A 22,459-nucleotide genomic window follows, 5' to 3' on the forward strand; every position below is an offset into this window, starting at 1 on the left:
AAGTGATATATAACCTAATTCAACAGTTTATGAAGAATTTATGTCCCATTGCTAGTTTCAAGTCTTATTGATGTGACATGATGCATTCACTTCATAAACTGTGGATCCGATTACAGTCAGCCTTAGTAACTCTAATTTGTGACTCTAATTGGATTTCATCTTTAATTGGACATTAAAGTAGGCGAGAAAACTACATTGAAGACGGTTGAGCTGGCTAAACGCTGGTGGTAGAGATGAAGATGGCGGCTTGAATGGATGACCTATTAGTGAAGAAACGATTTGACTTTTACCAATGGGATCTTAATATCATAGCTGTTAACCTCCCTTGTGGCCATAAAATGTGGAAGCTGCAAATGCCCATCATGTTGAAAAGAAAGTTCAAGTTCTCTGTTCAGCTAAAAGAGACTTTTTCACTGGGATGTCAGACCTCAGGATCTTAAGCAGAGAAACAGCCAGTTTTTTTATTGATGAAAAATGTATTTCTTTATTTCTTTATGTGAAATAATTATCGAAGATAAGCAGTCAGATCGGGGTGTCGCTTCAGAACGCAACAACTGACAGCACCTTGGATCATCCCTTTGTCGCTGACAATGTACCACCTGTTGGTCTTTTCATCATAGCACTCCAGATTGCAGAATAAGCCGCCATTGTGGAAACCTCCAACCACATACAGCTGGTCCTCCAGCACTGCAATGCCGAAGTTTTCGCGAGGGTGTAACATGGGAGCAACGTTGCGCCAGCGTCTTGTTCTTGGGTCATATGCGATGACACTACGCAACTGAGTGATACCGTTAATGCCACCAACCTGTACAGACAAAGGACTTGTTACAGTCTGTAACGTAAAAATGTTCTGTTGTAAAAAAGTAAATAGGTCTCCAGATTCCAAAATATCTGATTCTAGGGTAATTATAGAAATCACATTCCAATAATCCAGTACATGGTACTTGGAAAATAATACAGACTCCCAAATACAGGTACAGTAAACATTCCATGTTTGAATTTCTGTCCGTAGTAAGAGTATGTTTTAAGCTCTTCTTACTACATAGATTTCGTTATTGTAGGCGACCACGGCTCCCCCAGTCCTCCCGGTTTCCATGGGTGTGATCAGTGTCCACTGGTTGGTGTCAGGGTTGTAGGACTCAGCACATGACATAGGTTCATCTTCAGTAAGACCACCACAAATGTACACCTAGAAATTAAAATCACGTTTGAGTCAAAATTACTAGAATTAAATGTTTCAGCTTCCAGAAAAAACTTAAAAACACTAAAAATGTCTGTGAAGGTTCTCAGTCATCCAGGTCATCGTATTCTAAGGAGCTTGGAAAGAAAAGCATCTGGACTTCTTTAAGTTGCTTGAAGACGTTTCACCTCTCATCCGAGAAGCTTCTTCAGTTCTAAGAGTCAAATGGTGGAGAGTCCCAGATTTAAGCCCTGTGGGAGTTTCCCCCCAAGAGGGACAAAGGACCCCCTGATGATCCTCTACCTAATTACATGAGCCAAGGTGTGAAAGAGGGTGTGGGTCACAATCAGCCAGGGTTTCAGGTGAGCTCATTGTGAAACCTGGCCCCACCCTATCATGTGATTTCCTCAGGTCAGATGGCCCAGGATGTGAGTGGGCGTTAAGACGTCTGGGAAGGGAACTCAAAACTGGATTATAGATGGCAGACAGCTGGTGTCGTAAGCCACCGCCTCTGTTCAAAGATGGTCGCTCACAGTGGTCATAAATGGCTTCTTTCACTCCTCTTTCAAACCATCTGTCCTCTCTGTCCAAAATGTGAACATTGGCATCCTCGAAAGAGTGACCTTTGTCCTTTAGATGCAGATGGACTGCTGAGTCTTGTCCCGTGGAGGTGGCTCTTCGATGTTGTGCCATGCGCTTGTGAAAAACTAAAAATGTTTTCATCAGATTTCTGTGTAGCTACTTTGCATAATAGTAGTAAAAATCTAAAAATGATGGTGTTATCCTAAAACATTTAGTTTTAGCAGAGGTTTGCTGCATTTATTTTCTGTATTTTGCAGACTTAGAAAATATGGATGCAGAAATTATAAAATTGCTATTTTTCACGATGTGAGGGTGAAGTAACCATAACCTTCTCCCTGAGCTGTTGGATTAATGGTAATAGAAATATTTAGCTTAAAAATAAAATATTATAAAACTGATACAATTCATAAACTATTCATATTTTCCACAGAAAGGTCCAGTGATGATTAAGCCCTCAAGCTGAAAAGTACATTTGCAAATCAGTGCCATGTTAAGCAAAACAAATAAAACAGGAATAAAGAAATTGCCAAGCCATAATATTCTTTTAAAAAAACATATATCTACTGAGATTAAATTAACAAAAAGATCCTAACCGAACCAAAAAAACCCCAAAACAATCCTTTGCAGGATTGTTATAAGTTTGCAAGAAAAAAAAGTACCAACCAAGGAAAGAATGTCTTTCTCAATACTCATGACATTATTCTAAAAAAAAAAAAAAAAAATATATATATATATATATATATATATATATATATATATATATATATATATTCACTTTTTAAAAATTACTCCCATTGGGCAGCTATTAAAAGACTATTAAAAAAAATGTTTTTTGCACAGAAACTCACAGAAAAGTAATATTTTACTGTGCTCTCATGTTCCAGTGCATAAATGCGTTGGTTGGCTGGCTCCAAAAGATAATAAATCCCCATATGTTGTAAATCCAACTACATAGCCTTAAAAATCATTTTTACAGCCAGACACAAAAGACCAAAAAAAACCTAATCCATATGGATAGCGTCCTGGCTAAAATTTGGGTTTGTGACTGCTTTGGGAAGTGTACTGACAGATTAAGGCATTGGCATCTTTTGGTTCATTTCTAATGGAATTATTTGACTGTACATTTTATTGACGCAGCTTGTTAACCAAGGTTGTTAGCATTACCAGTTAACTTTGTCCACCACTTTCTCCACAAAACCAACATGGCAGAGATCTTCCACTACCTCAATTCCACTTACCTTGCCGTGTAGTGTTGCAGCACCAGCTTCTGTCCTGCACTTGTGCATCGATGCAATCATAGTCCACTGGTTGGTGTCAGGCTCATATCGTTCTGCAGTTTTCAGTTTCTTTTGGTTTTGGCACCCGCCCATAGCATATATGCAGCCATTCAGTGTGGCCGCACTGAGAAAGCCCCGCTCTTCATGCATCGACCCCACCTCTGTCCAGGTTTGGCTGGTGAGGCTGAACCTTCTCACACGACTTGAATAGCTTATGAAATCAAAACCTCCGATGCAATAGACACATCCATTGAGGTAAGCACAACCGTAGAATCCCAGAGAAGCATACTGTGTCCAGCTCAGCGGCACCCAGTGGTCAGCTCGGACATTGTACAACTCAATCTTGTCACTTGGGAAATGTCTCACCCACCCACCAACGGCCAATAAGACTTCAGACGGCAGGCGTGTTTGGGGCATAGGTCTCTCCACAATGGACTCATTTAGCATCTTCATGGCAGTGGTTACCATATCCATGCATGCCGGACTACTACTCACCACATCATTTCTGCTCACAGTGCCAACCAAGTACTCAGTGGGTATTAATAGTAGGCGGACCTGGATGAAAACAAGAATCATAAGGGGAAAAGGCAAGAAATACAACATTAGACTGTATATAAGAGTTGGATGTAGCCACCATGCCACCACCCATTAGTGAAGTATAGCGCTATCCCTATAATCAAAATGTCATGGAATCACCCAGATAGCTATGGTAGCTCCTGGCATCGCCTCCAATCAGCTGTGGCATTGCCCTTAAAGACCCTAACATTACCTGTAAAGAGCCACAGCATCACCTGCCAAACAGCAATGGCAGGTCATGGCATTACCTCCAAACAAGCAGTAGTGCCACAGTCAAGTTTCAATGCCATTATCTGAGCACTGAGTAACCTCCTGCTGTAGAAACAGGTCCCACAATGAGGGTGTGTCCTGTTGTAAATGCCTAAGGTCCAGTCAGTAAGTTCTGGCAGAACATGATGGGCATAGTCAACTTTTCTGTCAGAAAAGCTAAAGTGCAGTTCAGACACATTATCAATAATGCACTTCTGAAACTACAAAACAACGGCCAGTTTTATCTGGACGCAAGTGTAAATAATACTTTTACAATTTATTAAGGACTAAATGATGAGCACCTTCTGATGCACACTCCCAAGTGAATTAGAAACACCCACCCCACCCCCCAATGTGATTAAGAATGAAGAAGAATGATTCCCCTACATTAACTCTATTACCAAGCCTTAAGTTTGAGTAATTCTGCCATTGCAATTTTAGCTTTTTACACGTCAGCCATAAAAGGCTGATGGGTGAGCAGGTGGGCGGCCTGGACACCCAACTCTGTAAACACAATAGTGTACAATCAAACTTCTTTTTTTTTTTTGCATCAGGCATCAAGCTTATGTTTTATTTTTTATTCCCAATTCAAATTGCTACAGCGGAAGTTGCTTTCTATACTTTCAAACTGTACCATTCATTCAACAGCTCCTCACTGAGTAATAAACAAAATAAATGCACTTAGAGGAGCAATTAAATTGATATCCCATTTTCAGTTACCTGCTTGAGCAGTGCGGGCATGTCACACCCACGTTCCACAGGGGAATAGTTGATCCATCTGAGAATGGCCTCAAACACAGTGCTCTCCTGCTTCACATTGAGCTCATCATTCTCAATAAGATCTGATAGTTGCTGCACAGAGAGCTGAAGGAACTCCAAGGAGAGTGCACCAACCTCTTCAAAGTGATGGAGGATGTAGAGAAAGGCCTTTCCCCTGAGGTCAGGACAGTTGTGTAAGTGTGCCAGATTGTAGATACTGACGCAGTTATTTACACAAAGCTTCCTCTCCAGGAAGTCGCAGCAGGCTTGAATGATGCCAGTCACGATAAAGTGGTCTGCTTCCACCAACAGCTCCAGTACATTGTCCTCCGTCACCACAACAGATTGGGTATAGGCATATTCCAAAATGAGGCTCATTGCTTTTGGAGACACAGTGGGGAAGTTGTAGACCTTGTTTGATGGTAGTGGTTTGTAGCAGAAGAGATCCCTGTGCAGATTCAGATCAGCATTTTCACATTGTCTCTCTGTCATGGAACTTAAAAAGTACCTAATGTCGTGCAGCTCATAGTTAAATAGCATTTGTATAATTTTTCAGCTGCATGCTTACTTGAGCAAGCTGTGATCAAAGAGATATGAAATTAAAGTAACAAAAATCTAAAATGACTTGATTTCAAATGGGCAATCTCCTATTTAAGGTCATCTATTCAGACATGTGCAGAAAAAATTCAGCATTGCTGCTATGTTTAGACAGACAGAAAGATATAGAGTTGTCTAGGCATTGTAGCAAATATTCCTATACAGTAACAGGGTTAGGGCGACAGGGGACAGCAGGCATTAAATAGCTGCAAATATAATAACTGAATTTCACATTATCAAATTTACTGACTAGACAGAATTGGAAAGAGCGGATATGTCCCACTGCAACAGAAATGGCATATCATTGGCCACCTCTCAGTCTGGCCCTAAATTGATTACCTGCCTATTTAGACATACAATTTCAGCTAAACTGGTGAAGGCACAGCTAATATCACCACTGATGTGGTCCTTTTGGTGCAGGCCAGTTTGTGCACAAATTTATTAGAGCTGCTGCTGCTGTTGTCGTGCTGATGAAATATAATGAGAAAGCCAGTTTATAGCGTCTGTAAGCTTTCAAACTACCTCTTAAAGGCTCATTGTGGAGTCAAACACAAACCTACACTATATATGTATCCCAACAAACCTCCCAAAATAAATAACTAAATAAAAATACAGGACTGATTTTTTTTCCCCCTAAAAATTGCTCCAGAACATTTCTAGTGATCAAAAAGTACAGTGTAACATTGAAACCTCCCAATACCTGCTGCACTGTGTTACATGAAAACTTTGAAGTAGGATAAATGCAGAACCAACCACAGCCAAACAACACATGCCTGCTCACCTGAAGTATGCACTGCAGTTACAGAGGATGATCCTGTGAATTTTAAACTCAACATCTCCAGCTCGGATCACAGAGTCACAAAACTGTCCATCCAGAAAAAGCTCCCTAAAGACAGTACTACAGGCGCTGTTCATTATTCAGATGTTACTCAAGATGTTTAAACTTCTAAAAAATCTCCTGTTTAGTGTTTTCCTTTAGAGAGCTGCCTACAGTTTGTGAGGTACTTTGTCTAAATTACTGATTACGTTAACTTATGCTGCCTGGAAAGTGTCACTACTCTGTTTATATTTGAAAATCATAGTGCATCATTCGTTAATTGACTGTGTGCACGTTAGCATATGCTACTTCCGGTGCGGAAACGCCTTTGGGGAGCTTTGTTTCCGGTGTCCTATTCGCGCCTGGTTTACGGTCCAAAACAAGTTAAGCAAATGAATGAATCAAGCAGCGATTTACATTTCTATAGATGTCTTGGGCATTTACCCAATATATCTGTAAATGATGTTCATCGACTTGTTAATATTTTTTCCCTGCACCTCAGGGCAAAAGAGAAAAGGGATTCAAATGTTATATTTCTCAGCTGTCCCTCGTTTACAGCGGGTGTTATGTTCTAAAAATAACCAGCGATAGGTGAAATCAAGTAGCCAATTTTATTTTTTGACGCTGCAAAACGTTTCGTGGACATCCAGTACTGCACTTCAGAGTCACCCTGCTAGCAATCGATGCAGCGATTCTGCACTGTATAGGAGAGACGTCACGGAGGAGATCGTCTGCAGTAGGGCTGCACGATTTTGCATAAAATGAGAATCACGATTTTTTGGCTTAGAATTGAGATCACGATTCTCTTTTCCAGTATAAATATTTATTGCACTTATTAACTGCACATCAACTTCGTAACAGTTGAGACTGAACATAAAAACAATAAATAAACATAAAAACAACAAATGTCTCACGTTTTGTCGTTGCCGCAAAATGTTGTACTGCTTGAAATTCCGTCTCCACCGTTGCTCGACACTGCGTGTATAGAGCAGGTAGTGCAACAATAGAAAAATAGTTGCGGGACAGCACTGTGTAGCGTTTGTCTAGGGTGTTGATCATTTTCCTAAATCCCTCGTTTTGCACAGTGTTGATGGGAGCCATATGTTTGGTCAGGTGATAAGGAATAGCCTCCGTAATTTCTTTGTGCCTGCGGGAGTTCGACGTGTATAGGGAAGCGCTGTATAAGGTTCCCGTTATTGATGCTTGGGTGGTTGACCGGGACGGATTTTCTCCTGTCACTTTCTCGTCATCCCTGACGTGCTCTCCGTTGTTTTTTCCCTGCTAATTTTAGCATCACACGGCACAGCTTCTGTATCACGTGGTATAAGGCTCCGCCCTTGTCATTTGTTGAGCAGAAAGAGTGAGCGCTTGTTTTCATGCAGATTACGTCCTGGATCAAAATGCGGTACAATCGTCGTCGTCTTTTTTTTTTTTTTTTTTTTTTTAAATCGTTGTCATTTGGAAATGAGATCGCACATAAATATGAATCGAGATTGTGATTTTCTAATGATTAATCGTGCAGCCCTACTGTGTAGGTGTGTACTTGACTAGCTGATCTCGACATAATGGGGGAAACATCTGGTTTGACTATTCTTCACCTGTAGTTTGAATGCTGAACATTTGCCTGTTTAAATCACAAGACCAGTCTCTATACAGAGATGTGCTTCTGAATGTGGACGATGTGTCTTCTGCATGCAGTGATGCAGTTCTGCTTGTGTTGAGTGACGTAAACAACTGATCGATCTAAACTCTTTAAACGTAAAAATTGATCATTAGATTTTTTATGACACAACAGCGGTGAGTGTTCCCACCTTCTGCTCTTTGTAACTTAACGCAATCTTTCCGTTTTCGAGTTTTGGACATGATTTTGGAGTATATCTTTGCAGTAGCGATTGACCGCAAAGTCAAGCTACCGGAAATGTACAACCCCACATCCGGTCTCAAACCAGGAATTTAGCATTTTCTCGTACACAGGGTCAATTTGGTTCCACATATTTGTGTGAGCAAACATTCTCTGTCATGAACTTAAACAAGAACCGATTGAGATCAAGGATGAGTGACTCCCACTTGCGTGATATTTTATGCATCTCAACCACTGCCCTCAAAGCAGACCTAATTGCTTTACTAAAATCTAGATCTCAGTATCACCCCTCTCATTAGTCCAGGGATGCCCAAATTCTGTACTGGAGAGCTGCTATGCATGTTTTAGTTCTTTCTGGTTTAGCACAGTTGAATCAAATGAAGAGCAGGCCTCCAGGAGTGACATCCCTGCATTACTCATGTGTTTCTCAACAGTAAAAAGCATAAAGCATGCTAATGCAATACACAAAAGGAAACGTATTTTGTTAAACTCTTAAGATTTGGTTTTAACTGTTGATGTTATGCTCTTAATTCATAGTTGAGTGTGTTGTGTACATATTGTGTAAATTTACAAATGTGTTTATTTCTTGCAGCAAGTGAACTTCCAGTTGTGCAATCTTCCAGTATGTGAAAAACTTTGGCTTCCTGAAAGGTCTTGTAAAAGTCAAAGGGCGAAATTCACTTTAAAAAAAACTTTATTGATAACAGAACACTTTTCATTACTTATAACGCCTGTTTAAATGTTCATTAGGCAAAGATATTGCAAACTCATGGAAATTTAGGGTATTCTATACAGTTTGTTCAATGTTGTCTGACTCTCCAGATATAAATGAAAGGCGGAATTGTGTCTTTAGAGTTGTAAATGCTTGCCTGAGTGTCTTTTATTTAGGTACATTTCTATTTTAAAAATAACGGGTAATTGTGACTATTAAAATTGTTCTTCATTATATTTTCATGTAACTTTGTTATGAAAAAAAAAGTCAAAAGGAACCATTGGCCCCCAGGCATCTTCACTTTATAAAATTTGGCCCTCTTTGCAAAAAGTTTGGACACCCCTGGCCTATATAATAAGAAGTACACACTTGGAGTTTTTTTTTTAATTAAAAAAACTGTTCGATACTAGGGCTGCCACGATTAGTCGACTAGTCACGATTACGTCGACTATCAAAATCGTCGAAGACTAATTTAATAGTCGATGCGTCGTTTGAAGCTTTGTAAGATCCCAAAAGACGCAGGAATAAGTAGTAGGATTTAAGAGTGTAATAACGGACTGAAACAGAAGATGGCAGCACTGCATGTACAACGATGCCAGCTGCTGTTAAACCCCAAAGAAGAAGAAGCAGTGTCCCAGAATTCATAGCGCGGCCCTGCTCAGTTTCCAAAAATGGCAGCAGCTAGTTAGTTTTAATATTACTCTTATTATTCTTTCTGGGTCACAAAATAAATGTTTAACATATTTCAGGAGAGAATGTAGCTGTGTAAACTTCAAATATGTGCTCAGTTTATCAAGACACCACATATTTTCAAAAGCGCCCCGACATTTTCGGAGATGTCTGTTACCCACTAGCTCGATAGCTAGCTGGGGTTCAAGGCTCGCTAGAGCCGGTGAGAACACCAGACTCCTGGAAAACCATTTTCAAACCCACCGCCGTCTTTCGCTACTCAGGTTAAACATGATATCTAAGTCACTTAGATAACTTTAAAATGTTATTATTTGGGTTTTTTCAGTATTTTATTTGTTCCTGAGTAAATCGGTTTGGCTGAGATTAAAGTTATAGTTTATACAGTCATTGGTTTTTACACAGCTGAATAAACGTCAAGCAGACAGCTGATCATCAGAAGTGTGAGATGCTCCAGAATATACTCTGGTGTCCTGTTATATTTTAGATAGCAAGGAGCAGACGGCTGAGTTTATTAAACTTCACCAAAACAATCTGCAAATTTAATTAAAATTTAATAAACTATCATCTTGTCTTTATTTTTTAGTTTGCACATACACTTAAAGCTGTAAGCTAATGATAGTTATATTAGAGCAGATGCATGCTGATGCAGTAAGCTCTATGTTGCATGATCTGATTAGTGGACTAATCGCAAAAATAATCGGGTGACTAGTCGACTATCAAAATAATCGTTTTTGGCAGCCCTATTTGATACTGTCAATCATGAAATTCTAATAAAAAAAATGGAAAGTATGGGTTTAGGGGAGTGATTTTGGACTGATAAAAAGCTATGTAGTGAATAAGCAACAATATGTACAAATAAATGAGTAGGAATCTAAATTGATGGATGTTGCTTGTGACATACCTCAAAGATCAGTATTAGGTCCAAAAGAATTCATGGATTCTTTATTGTCATTCGCATCACATGTTTACATGAGGTGGAATGAAAATTACGTGCACGTGGTCCCGGAGCGAAAGAAACAGAGTAACGAAGAAACAGAATAAAAAGAAAACAGAATAACAAGTAATAAGTATTTCAAATAAATCTATGCAATATATCGGGTGTGACTGCTTTTATTTTCTATTTCTGGTACAATACTAGCCTGCAAGCAGGAAAGAAATGATAAGGCAGGGAGTACATGTAACATTATGAGAAAACAGTGCTGAGCATGCTTCTGACTACTAACAACAGGCCAAACCATGGTCTCACACTGCCACCTACTGGTACAAAAATGGAGCATCAGCTACAAATATCCCAGACTAGTTACCAGGTCTATAGTTAAAACTAGTTAATTTAGAGGATTTTCAAAGGAAAATATCACTTACATTTAAAATAAAATAGCTTAAATATAAGTAAATTCACATAAATGTGATTAGACGTTAGTGGCTATCACACATACACATTCATACTGTTGCTCTTTGATTAGATAACTCTATGGCTGCTGTCGATATACAGGCGAAGCTTACGGGTTATGCAGCCAACTTTGTAAGTTGGAACATTAAGTCTATGAATCACCCTGTTAAGCGCAAAAAGGTGCTTACACAACTGAAAAAATCTGATATGTCTTTTCCACAGGGGACTCACCTTTGTATAGCAGACCGATATAGATTGAAGACTGGTTGGGTTGGCCAAATAGTCCGTTCCAACTTTAACTCTAAAACAGAGGGGTGGCCATCCTTATTGGTGAAAAACGTCCCATTTCCTGTATCAAACATTTTATCTGATCCTATGGGTCCTTATTATGGGTCCGTATTACTGTGGTTGGCCAACATTATGGACTTTATGGCCAACTTTATGAACTGATTTAAGCCAACATTTACGCCCCCAAATGGGATGATGAAACCTTAATTGTCTATTAATTCTCGTGAATTCTGGATATGACAACACACAATCCCATTTTAGCTGGAGGTACAAGCTGTGTGCTCTCTAACCTAGAAAGAAGCTCTAATAAGGATAATCATCCAGGGCATGCTCCGACTATATTCCTGTCCACAAAATGTTCTATTGGATAAATTCATTTGTCACTGATAAATGTCCTCTTCCACTTATTGAAACTTGCAATTATCAATCTATTGTTATTTCAGATCATGCCCCCCTATTGATGAGATGGGGGTTGGATGCCTCACTGCCCTCCGCCTCTGGCAGTGGCCCTTTCTACTAAGGAGGCAAGAGTTCTGCATGTCCTGGTGACCCTCCACCTGTTTCACAGGTGGGTGCAGCCTGATCTATCTAGTGAAAGTCTAGACAGACCAGACCAGCTCAACCACACAGACACTTCCTACCTGTTTTTAGGACAAAAGCAGAGTATGCAATATGTGGGACAAACAAACACACACACACACACACAAATGGCAAATGTGAGATCTTGGGAATCTAAGCAGCTTGAACCGAAAGTGACTAAAAATTGTCAAGGCTGAGCAGGACTCAAGTGCAGACTACGAATCACAATAAACATTTTTTTTTATTTACATGACACAGAGTGCACTATATACAAGTGGGGAGAAGGGGTCCAGCAAATCCAGAGGTCCATGGAGGGTGGGGGGGCTCCACAGGCTCACTGCAACTGCCACACTCACGAACAGGGTCTCAAGGCGGGGCACGGAAAATCTATATACAAGGACAAAATGTTAAATGCCAAGCAAAGCACAAAGAGAAATCAAAATATTTCCAAAGCTGGAATTGCACTAACGAATGTTACACAGTAGTCCAGCGACAAAGGGCTCCAAGCAACTGCCTTCAGAAGTGGCTGGTAAACAGGATGATGAACCTCAGGTGAGAAATTGCTTGCAGGTGTGAGGACAGCAACCGGGAGCCCATGATTAGGTCCGCCCAGGCATCGCGTTGTGAGCAGGGAAGCGAGAAAGAAAGTGAGAGAAACAAAAACAAATACATATACATGTAGCGTAACTGGACCATGACAGTAATATTTCAGTTTGATCAACCATCTCAACAAGTTCAGTTACTTTCATTTCAAGCTGCTTACACTACATTGACTTATGTTTTTACACAATCTTAGAAGAGGAGAGCCACTGAGGGAACGCCTTCCGCCCTCCACACACTCACTCACAGATCAGCTGAAAGGGACAGAAGAAATGGCAAAAGTGAGAATATCTCACACACACACAATAGAGGGGGAAGAGATAGAGAAATTGGCAAATGTGAGATCATGCTAAGCAGCTTGAACTGAAAGTGACTGGAAATGTTTACGTTTGATCAGCCACCCATCCATTCTCTGCTGTGTTTCTTTTCCAGTGTCACAGGGCAGCTCGAGCCTATCCCAGCTATCTTAGGGCGAGAAGCAGGGTGCACCCTCGACAGGTCACCAGTCTGTTACAGGGCTAACACATAGACACAGAAAACCATTCGCACCTATCGCCAATTTACACTCTTCGATTACCTATTGCCACTAACTACAGGTCGTTGGACTGTGGCAGGAAGCCGGAGTACAAGGAAAGAACCCACGCAAAAACAGGAAGAACATGCAAACTCCACACAGAGCGACGGTAGAGCTGAACTCAAGACCTTCTTCCTGTGCGGTAACGGTGCTAACCACTGTGCCGCCCGCGTGTGAGCAACCGTCTCCCAGAAATGTAAACAAGTTCAGTTACTTTCTTTCAAGCTGCTTACACTACATTGACTTATGTTTTTGCACAATCTCAGAAGAGGAGAGCCACTGAGGGAACGCCTTCCGCCCTCCGACGCCTCCACCGTGACCTCCACTTCTGAGAGGAATTGCCTACAGATCAAGCATGGAGTGTGCCTGAATGGACATACAGAACTCCAAGGTTCGGCCCAGTGTTGAGGGTTTTCCCAAAGGAGAGGGCCCGGCGGACGGTGCCTCACAGCCCTCCGCCTCTGGGAGTGGCCCCTTTCTACTGAGGAGGCAAGAGGTGGCCAGGAGTCTGTCAGCGAGTTCTGCATGTCCTGGTGACCCTCCACCTGTTTCACAGGTGGGTGCAGCCTGATCTATCTAGTGAAAGTCTAGACAGACCAGACCAGCTCAACCACACAGACACTTCCTACCTGATTTGAGGACAAAAGCAGAGTATGCAATATGTGGGACAAACACACACACACACACACACACACACTCACTCACAGATCAGCTGAAAGGGACAGAAGAAATGGCAAAAGTGAGAATATCTCACACACACACAACAGAGGGGGAAGAGATAGAGAAATTGGCAAATGTGAGATCATGCTAAGCAGCTTGAACTGAAAGTGACTGGAAATGTTTACGTTTGATCAGCCACCCATCCATTCTCTGCTGTGTTTCTTTTCCAGTGTCACAGGGCAGCTCGAGCCTATCCCAGCTATCTTAGGGCGAGAAGCAGGGTACACCCTCGACAGGTCACCAGTCTGTTACAGGGCTAACACGGATACAGACAACCCTAGACACTTAAGAGCATTTCGGAGTTTCTCCACAAACTAGGATTTTGGAAAGAGGCCGGAGCACGTGGAGTGAACCCCCACAAATACTTTGAGAACATGAGAAGTCCATACAGAAAGACCTCAGCCTGATAGTGGAGTTGAACTCAGGACCTTCTTGCTGTGGGTGCAATGGTATTAACCACTGTGCCACCGTGTTGCCCTTGTTTGTTCACCCGTCAATGAATTCATTTACTTCATTACTAAGCTTCTTACCTTTACACATGCACCCACACACAGGGGAAAGAGATAGAGGAAACGGCAAATGTTAGATGATAATCTCTCTCTCACTCACACACACAAGACAAGGGGAGAGAGAAAGAAGAAATGACAAATGTGAGATCATCGCACGCACACACACACACACACGCACACACACACACACAAACACACAAGCACACAAACAGACACACACAGGGGAAAGAGATAGAGGAAACAGCAAATGTGAGATCAAGCTAAGCAGGTTGAATCAAAAGTGACTGGACATATTTACGTTTGATCAACGGTCTCCAAGATGTGAGTGAAGTTGGCCCCCCCACCTTCTTCAAATCCAACAAAAGTGGTATCAAACGTTTGTGCTGCGTTTGTGCTGCAAAAATTTACGTTTGTGCTGCTATCATTTTAAAGATATTAATAAAAATTTCTAGAGGTCATCAGAGGTCAACCAGCCCCCTCATATTAATGGAATCAAACAAAATTGGTGTCAATCAGTTGTGCTGCGTTTGTGCTGCTAAAATTGTTGTTTGTGCCGCTATCATTTTAAAAATATTAATAAAACAATGTCTTGATGCGTGCTTAATCATCCAGGTAAGTAAATTCCAAAAGGTTGATTCTGTTCATCCGGACATTTTCAGTGGGAGAAACGTTTCGTCACTCATCCAAGTGACTTCTTCAGTCTCAGCTGACTGCAGTTTTCCCCAATCTTATAAACAGTACATTTGACCTTTACATTTTCATTAATATCTTTGAAAACAGAAGCAGCACAAACGACAAAAATCGGGGCAGAATAATCCCCTGATCTGTGCAACGACTGAAGGGTGGTCTAACCCCTGAGGTCGAAGAAAGAAGAGCAGAGAATCACCCGACTGGAAGACACTGATAGCTGCAGCAATAAAGTAAAGGTTAAAAGCTCCTTGGACAGAGGTTCTAGTCTGAGTACGTTTGAAAGGTACAAGGTGGCACCAAAATGAGGTTGGGGAAACTGGAGCACCAAGATAAAGCTGTGGGAGAACTGGAGAGCGATGGGAGTGTCATCTGTAACTACTATTGTTGTTGTAATCATAGTTTTTCTTGCATCTGAACTGCACAATCACAGAGGTCATCCAATATGGTCCACTCGTTAAACGGGGACACAGGGCCTCAGGACTAAGAAGAAGAAATGGACCTCGCAAACCTGGATTCTAGGGTGTAAGTGATCTCTTTTAAAAGAGATCAAAGGGGGACTGTGAGATTATTATATTATCTTATGCCACGTTATGCCCCTGATTAATGATTGTGAAGCTATTATGTAGGTTTAGTTTGCATTATTCTCCTGAATTAGAAGAAGGTGATAACTATTACATTTGTTAAACTGATTTGTATTACATTAGGCTGCTGATTTATTGTGAATGAATGATATTGTTTTATGATGCATTATACTGCTGAGTTATAAGAAATACTGTTTTCAGAGAGTCAGGACCTTGCTTTTTCTGATAATAGAGGAGACAGAGCACATTCCACGGGAGCTTCACTCCCGCCGTTGTTAAAGGTAGACGAAATAGGGAGCCAAGGCCATAAGTCAGGCTCGCTTTTGATTAGAGAGTCCCAAACATGATAGCTTCAACCAAGTTTGAAGAATTCAGAGACCAATTGAGGAGATAAGTGTGGGAGGCGTAGTAGGGAAAGGTGTTTGTTTTTGTCTGATGTCTCAGAGGGTGTTGTCTCATTCCCTGGGCCAGAGGACGGCTAGAGAGGGAACGGTGACCCGGGCCCATGATGCCATTGATGGACATGGAAGCAGCTGAGTGGGTCGAGGAGTGACACAAGCAACGTATGGTGACCTCTTGTGGTCAAGAGGTCAAAAGCGGGAGTGTGGAGATCAGGGAAATACTTTACTGCTACTATTCATAACGATCATCATTACCATTACATTAATTATCATTTCATCAAAGCATTTATTAAATAGATTACACATGTTCTTAGTTAAGATTATTACACCTATCACAGAGAGCGTCTGTCTGGTAAAAGGTTAGAAGCATCAACGGGCGGGGTGAGGCTGAGTGCGTTGGAGGTCGAGACACACACACACAAACAGTAGTTAGACTCATATTTAGGTAAGAGTTCAAATAATAGTTTGCAAAAGCTTGTGACTGCAAAATTGTGTCTGCCTAAGGGACAGTTTGTTCCAGGAGATAAGCGAGAGTTAGAAGATTAATAGGAAGCACCTGGCCTCGAGACGGAGAAGATGTCCTTTTAAATGTGTCCAAAGTCGTCAACAGAACATTTGTGGTTTTGAAACTTATGCCTGTGTTGTATCTGCTTGACGCATGAGGGGGCGTCATAAAAGTAAACCCTGATGGTATAAAACAACTGCTTGTGTATCATTGGGCGGAGATCGATGCTGTCTGTGGGCAGTGTTCATCTCCCCACGCGCGTGTTCATTAAAATCATTGTTTGACCGAAGCTCTTCTGGACCATTATTGTTTTGTGGTCACCCTCAATATTTGAACTCGTAACAAACAGCAATAACGGCAAAACATGTAATGGACGTGCTGGTCCACTAGACAACATCATGTTGATGTAAAGCTTTGGGTCTCTTATGCAAAGTAAAGAGACTGAAATAAGGTGTCCATGAGTATCAGTTTTCAACATTCAGTATTAAGAGACAAAGACTGTACGGGTTGGGCCAGTCGTCAAGTCCTGGAGCAAAGTGAGCCTGCAAATCAATAAGATGCAAATCAGTTTATACCTTTCATATAATGTTTGAATTTGTTTATTCTGAGTTTTATTGTTCAGTTAGTTTCCACAGTTCATATATCATGTGTAATTTTTCATTAGTTTCAGTGTTTGTGTGTATTTTATTCTATTCTTGATGGTTGTGTTGACAGATTTGTCCAAATTTAAAGCTATAGATGTGAACTTTTGGTTCCTTTATTATTACCTGTATAATTAGTTTCAGTGTTTGTGAAGTGGGGAAGGAGGACCCAAAAGCAGGACTCGTGCGATGGACAGTGCTCTTTATTTACAGTGGAGTAAATAAGACAACACAATAATCCAGTGAGCTCCCTCGACTCCTGTGTCATGTCTTCACCCAAAACTCCGTGCTCTCTGCTCCGTGGCTGCTGTCCACCTGTGCTCCACTCTCCTCCTCCTGGGAAAAAAAACAACAGAGGCAGCCGTCAGGACACCATGCCGCCTAATCAACAAAAAACAGTCCCAGTCTAAATAATCTAAAAGACCAACCACGGCTCCAGTGATGGCAACACACAGTTCTAGTGACCAACCCAGTGGGCGGCACTCGAGACAAAGCAGTTCAGGTGGCCTGCATACATTTAGTATCAGGCTTTACAAAAAAATGCATCAACTATGTTAGGATCCATGTTCATCATGTGTGATGTGTGTTTACATTTGAAGGTGTTTGTGGATTTGTCACCTCTCTTCAAGGTGTGGTTTGTGTTTGATGCTGAAAGAGATAAAGACTGCTGATTGGCTGAAGTAGGGTTCAATACAAATTGTTTGGTTGTTGGTTTGGGCACTGCTCAGGTCCACATTAAATAAATTGCTGCTCATGTGTGTTTGTAGGTTCTCAGTCATCCAGGTCATGGTTGTCTAAGGAGCCTGGAAAGAAAGCGACTTTACTTCTTTAAGGTTCTGGATGATGTTTAACTTCTGATCCAAGAAGCTTCTTCAGTTGATGTGCTTCCTTTGCTCATTTTCCACCTCTGCACAGTTTCATTTGATGACAATGCAGTGCAGTTCTCCCAAACATACAACAGAGGGCGCTATGCACATTCACTGAAGTGCAGAAAAATACAAGTGGAGGAGGAAACAAACAGCAGCATCAAGAGAGAAAACTGAAGTGTTCAAAGCGAGTTACTTTAGTCTCTTATTGTAATATTAATCGACATCTAAACATCACGTTGATGCTTCATGTTTGAGTTCCGTGTCCTTTTACTGCTCAGTTGGAAAATATTGATGCAATTTAAAAGAAGAGGAGAAGAGTAATTTCTCTGTACTACTTCAAAAGTAATTTGAAAGCACTGCCTCATATGGAAAATGAATCATGATGAAATCCTGAAACAAATAGTGTTTGTGAATATGAAGAGTTTAGTTTTCATTTTGGTCTTAGAAGTATAAAAATGCAGGACTGAAGACAAGATGGAAATGATGTGTTATGAGAAATAAAACACATATGTCACTATGTACTATAATTTTATTTTGTTTATTTTTTGTTCTTGTAGGTTTTTTGCTTTAGTGTAAATTTTGAAAGCACTGCTTTTAGTTTGAAAATTGGATTCAGTGTTTAGAGTTCGGACAAAACAATGGACGGTTTCAAGAAATGTATTTTATCAACAAAACGTATTTTGATGGTTACTGTATTTATTTTAATGCCCTCAGTGCAGTGATTGAAAAAAAGTTCATCTGCCACCAATGAGCCAACAGCCTCCATGTAAACATTTCCACCCCCAACAATCAACTCAGATTTATGAAGTTTATCATGTTCAGGCCCTGCAGCTGATTGGTGGCATGTCTGATCAGAAAGCCTTTCTGCATCTTCACAGTGTGAGTCTGAGAGTTTCTGAACAACAGGATGAGCTGCTACACACCTGACACCACATTCAAACACACACACGCTGCAAATCTGACACAATATTTTAGACCAAAGAAAAAGGTTCACAATTTGCAGTTAACATGAAGATATTCTAGAGTAGAAACAACACACAGCACACAAGTTTCATGTAGAGATGATTGTTTATTCTGGATGTTATTTTCATTCAGTTATTTTCCATTATTTTGAGCAATTTTCTGATTTATCCAGTTCATGTCAGAACAAACATTCACAGTAACAGCTGGTCCAGTACAGACACGTTCAAAACCAGAACTGATTACACCATAAATCATGTTGTTGTAAATCACTCCACCACCAGAATCACCCTGAGAGAAGAGAAATGTAGTTTGTGCTCCCCAAAATATCTAAAACATACACAGATGATATACAGTAATATTAGCAGTCAACTAACCCCACGTGCATCTACTTGATGTTCTTCCAGACACAGCCTGTTGTTATATGGCACATATGCAGTACACTGAGAGTATCTGGTAGGCTCACAGTCAGCAACACACATGTCTGCACACTGAAGATTAGGTGGTTCATCAGGGACTAGAGAAAAAGGAAAAGAACAAAAGCTATTCATAATCTTTCAAAAGCTAAAATTTTGAGTAGAATGATGTTTTGTCTTTTTTATGTTTCCAAATGATTTTTAAACAAGGAACTTGGCACACAGTATATCTACTCCAAAATTTACAAAAAGAAAAAAACTTGTTCTTCATACAGTATTAAACAAAAACATAAATGTAAGTATAAAACAGTCACAGAAACCGAAATCAGATTCTAGCATTAACTGTGAAATAATCAAACAAAATATGGTCTTACGTGTGTGGCCGGTGGCATTTACTCTATAACCACCAAGTCCTGCAACCCGAACGACGTCTCCTCTAGAAACAGACAAAAAACAAAACAATCATAAATTAATTTCACATCCATCCATGTGACATGAACACAAAATAAATCAATAAATCATATGATGTACTCTGCAGGCTGGGTATTTCCAGGTGGCTGAAGTGTTTCCAGGCTCCTTAGACAACCATGAGCTGGATGACTGAGAACCTACAAACACGAGCAGCAGTTTATTTAATGTAGCGGTGAGCACTGCCCAAACCAAAAACCAAAAATATATATTGTACCCTACTTCAGCCAATCAGCACTCTTCATCTGTTTCAGCATCAAACACACAACCACAATTTGGAGAGAGGTGAGAGATCCACACACCTTCATGAGAGGAGCCACTAATGTAAACTAACACCACACATGATAATCATGGATCCTAACATAGTTGATACTTTTTATGTGAAGTCTGGCACTAAACCTCTGTGTTCCTGTCATACTGCATGTACTATATATACATGTAGCATATACAAAGCACAATAATTAAGCTGTTAATAATTAACAATGTCTTCTGTAAGTATTTCATTTTAAAATACACACCCATTCATGCATTAATGTTTAATGTGTGAAACATTTAAAAAGTTAGTTAAATAAATAATAATAATAATGATAAAAACCCTCTGTAAAGGACTTTTGGATTTGATGCTTTATGTCTGGATCTTGCGCTTTTGCACCATCTGGTGATGAACAGTGGAATGTAGAGTTGGTTGCAGTTTTGGGTCTCCACCCAACCCCTTTTTTGCTAGCACACATGGTTAGCTCCACACATGGAAAAAGTAATGTTCAAAATTAAATAAGTGCAAGAAATAAGTTAGAAAAAGATAGTAAGGCCACAAAGGACTATTTAGCCCCTCCTGGAGGTCAGCTTACTTTGTTTGTGTTCTTTAAATGTTTTATTTTCTGTGATTAATTACGTTGTGATTGATTTACAAAAAGTAGAAGAATGCATTTTGATGTGATGTTTATAAAAAAAAAAATCGTTTTCTTCTTTGAGCATTTCTCCCGGGTCGTCGAGACCAGAATAAACCCCGTTTTATAACTCTACATGGTGCCTACATCAACCTTTGAAGGCGCTACACCCTCAAAAGAATCAGCTGTACAGCACATTAGCTGCTGTTGTTACCAGACACAAATATAAATGTGCCAAATTTTAGATCACAGGAAATATTTCTTAGAGCAGATTTTAAATCAGTAACTTTGCAAATTTAGAGGAAATGTTTTTGGACAACAAACGTGTCACATTTTAAACAGGGTTTAATCAGCGCTGACATACAGACATTTATGCGCTGGGTATAACAGACATGCTTACCGTGTGAAAGGACCGCGGATGTCTTGGAGCAGAGAAACATGCTGTATTGTTGTTTTTCTTTATTGCATAAGCAGCGCCCGACTGTCAGAAACGCTCTGTGCGGGTAGCAAAGTCGGCTCCAACGCACCTGCAGGCATCCATTTGAAAGAAAGGTGTCGCTGCGGCTAGGCTCTCGGGATAGTCAGGCTTTTATTTATATTTGCGGCATTCTGGTGCGTTAAAACTAGCAGCCTCTGTGTCCCGCTTGAATCACCATTCTGAAAATTCAGATATTTAAATAAAATGATGAATCGGCGAGTGATGAGAAGCCACGTAGATCCTAAAATGAGGTTTGATTAAATTAAACTCTTATGAACAGTGATGACGCGTTCCAAACAAACGATGCTTTCTACATGGCCAAATTGTGTGCTAACTACCTCACACCGCTGTGTCCGGGGTCCGAAAAAAAAAGTTAAAACGATATACCTTGCGAAAGTTGTGAAGTGCTGAGGAAAATACTGTGTGTCTGATGGGGTGTTTTTATATAGGTGGACTTGGTTTCAGTTGACCTCTGACATGGAGAGATGAAAAGAGCAGTTTGTAAAGAAAAAAGGTGAAAAACTATGGAGGTTCAGTTAGTCGCTAGGAGGTGTCATTGTTAGATAAAGGAGCAGTTTGTAAAGAAAAAAGGTGGAAACTATGGAACTACAGTTGGGATGTGTGTGCTGGGATGCTCTTGATAAGTATGCAGCTTTTATTGTTTTATGACTTGTTTTGCTGACTGTTGGGGCCCTACCTGTAACCCCCTCTGTCTAATCATCAAGTCTTACTGTTGCAGTGCGTTTGTGTGGCTACTAGACAATTATAGGTTGTATTAAAGGAACATTGGGGGGTCGATACAGTGCTATTGTGGCTAGTTAAGAATATGTGGTTTTTAGAAGTATCACAAGAAAAGTTTATTTCTAAAGGGATACATGTTGTTTGTGGTACTCTGTTTTAAAAACTACTAGCCTCTGTGTCTTTCAGAGCACAAAAGAAAAGTGAAATGCTCCTAAACTAGTTAAAAAAGTGCCTTTATATTACTACTGAGGTTGAGGCAGTAACAAAGTTCTTTAAATCATCAGGCAAGAAAATCCAGAAACCTTGGGTTAGCCGTGGCTATCCGGGTCATCTGAGCCCGAATAGTAGTGATGTGACGTTCTCTATCGAGGCTTCAAAGCTTGTGTCGAGTAATTGAGGGAGCGTTTCTGCGATGCACGTATCGAGGCTTGCTTCATTTATGGGAGGAGCTGAAAATGATGACGTCTGAAGCCTCGCCGCCCGGCTGTACCACGTGACTGGTTCATGAAGTGGTTCGAACTTTGCCGCGAGCTATGACAGCGATATAAACCCCTCAGACTTCATTCAAAAATGTGGGTGTTTGATGGAGAGTTGCGGTTAGTGAGAATTTGGAGACAGTTTGGAGGTTTATGAGAGAAAGTCAGGAGAGAATGGAGCCAGCTAAGAAGAGGAGGATATCCTCACCTGTGTGGGAACATTTTGATCTTATTCCTATTAATATACATGTTTTACACACTCCTTTTGTTGTTGACATTTACAGGCTGTGTGCAAAAGGCCACACTCTTCAAATTCATGCCAACTAATATTTTTACGTCCAGTAGGTGTCCTACTAGAGCAAATGAAGCTTCAAGAAGCTTTGCGC

General features: G+C 40.6%; 1 protein-coding gene and 2 long non-coding RNA genes across 10 annotated transcripts; 1 reads left to right on the forward strand and 2 right to left on the reverse strand.

Moving 5' to 3' along the window:
* LOC120731419 (kelch-like protein 10) lies at positions 1-6,368 on the reverse strand. The gene is made up of 5 exons (XM_040028413.1): positions 6,002-6,368; positions 4,585-5,071; positions 3,001-3,594; positions 1,040-1,189; positions 1-805 (listed from the first exon to the last, which is right to left on the reverse strand). The coding sequence occupies exons 1-5, from the start codon at positions 6,133-6,135 to the stop codon at positions 506-508; spliced, it is 1,665 nt and encodes a 554-aa protein (XP_039884347.1). The 5' UTR covers positions 6,136-6,368; the 3' UTR covers positions 1-505.
* Positions 6,369-10,720: 4,352 nt separating this feature from the next.
* LOC120731424 lies at positions 10,721-14,347 on the forward strand. Of its 4 annotated transcripts, none has more exons than XR_005695346.1 (3): positions 10,721-11,546; positions 12,128-12,904; positions 12,998-13,110. It is a non-coding gene; the product is annotated as an uncharacterized LOC120731424 (long non-coding RNA). The 4 variants fall into 4 exon arrangements; XR_005695347.1 differs by having other exon boundaries at positions 11,008-11,546; positions 12,590-12,904; XR_005695349.1 differs by lacking the exon at positions 10,721-11,546 and adding an exon at positions 13,622-14,347 and having other exon boundaries at positions 12,447-12,904; positions 12,998-13,287.
* Positions 14,348-18,696: 4,349 nt separating this feature from the next.
* On the reverse strand, positions 18,697-22,102 carry LOC120731425. Of its 5 annotated transcripts, XR_005695353.1 has the most exons (5): positions 20,779-22,099; positions 19,555-19,631; positions 19,398-19,459; positions 18,985-19,124; positions 18,697-18,898 (listed from the first exon to the last, which is right to left on the reverse strand). It is a non-coding gene; the product is annotated as an uncharacterized LOC120731425 (long non-coding RNA). The 5 variants fall into 5 exon arrangements; XR_005695351.1 differs by having other exon boundaries at positions 19,398-19,631; positions 20,779-22,102; XR_005695354.1 differs by lacking the exon at positions 19,555-19,631 and having other exon boundaries at positions 20,779-22,093.
* Between the last annotated feature and the right edge of the window lie 357 nt (positions 22,103-22,459).

Source organism: Simochromis diagramma, unplaced genomic scaffold, assembly GCF_900408965.1.
Source record: "Simochromis diagramma unplaced genomic scaffold, fSimDia1.1 OVJJ01000781.1, whole genome shotgun sequence".
NCBI classification, from domain to species: Eukaryota; Metazoa; Chordata; class Actinopteri; order Cichliformes; family Cichlidae; genus Simochromis; species Simochromis diagramma.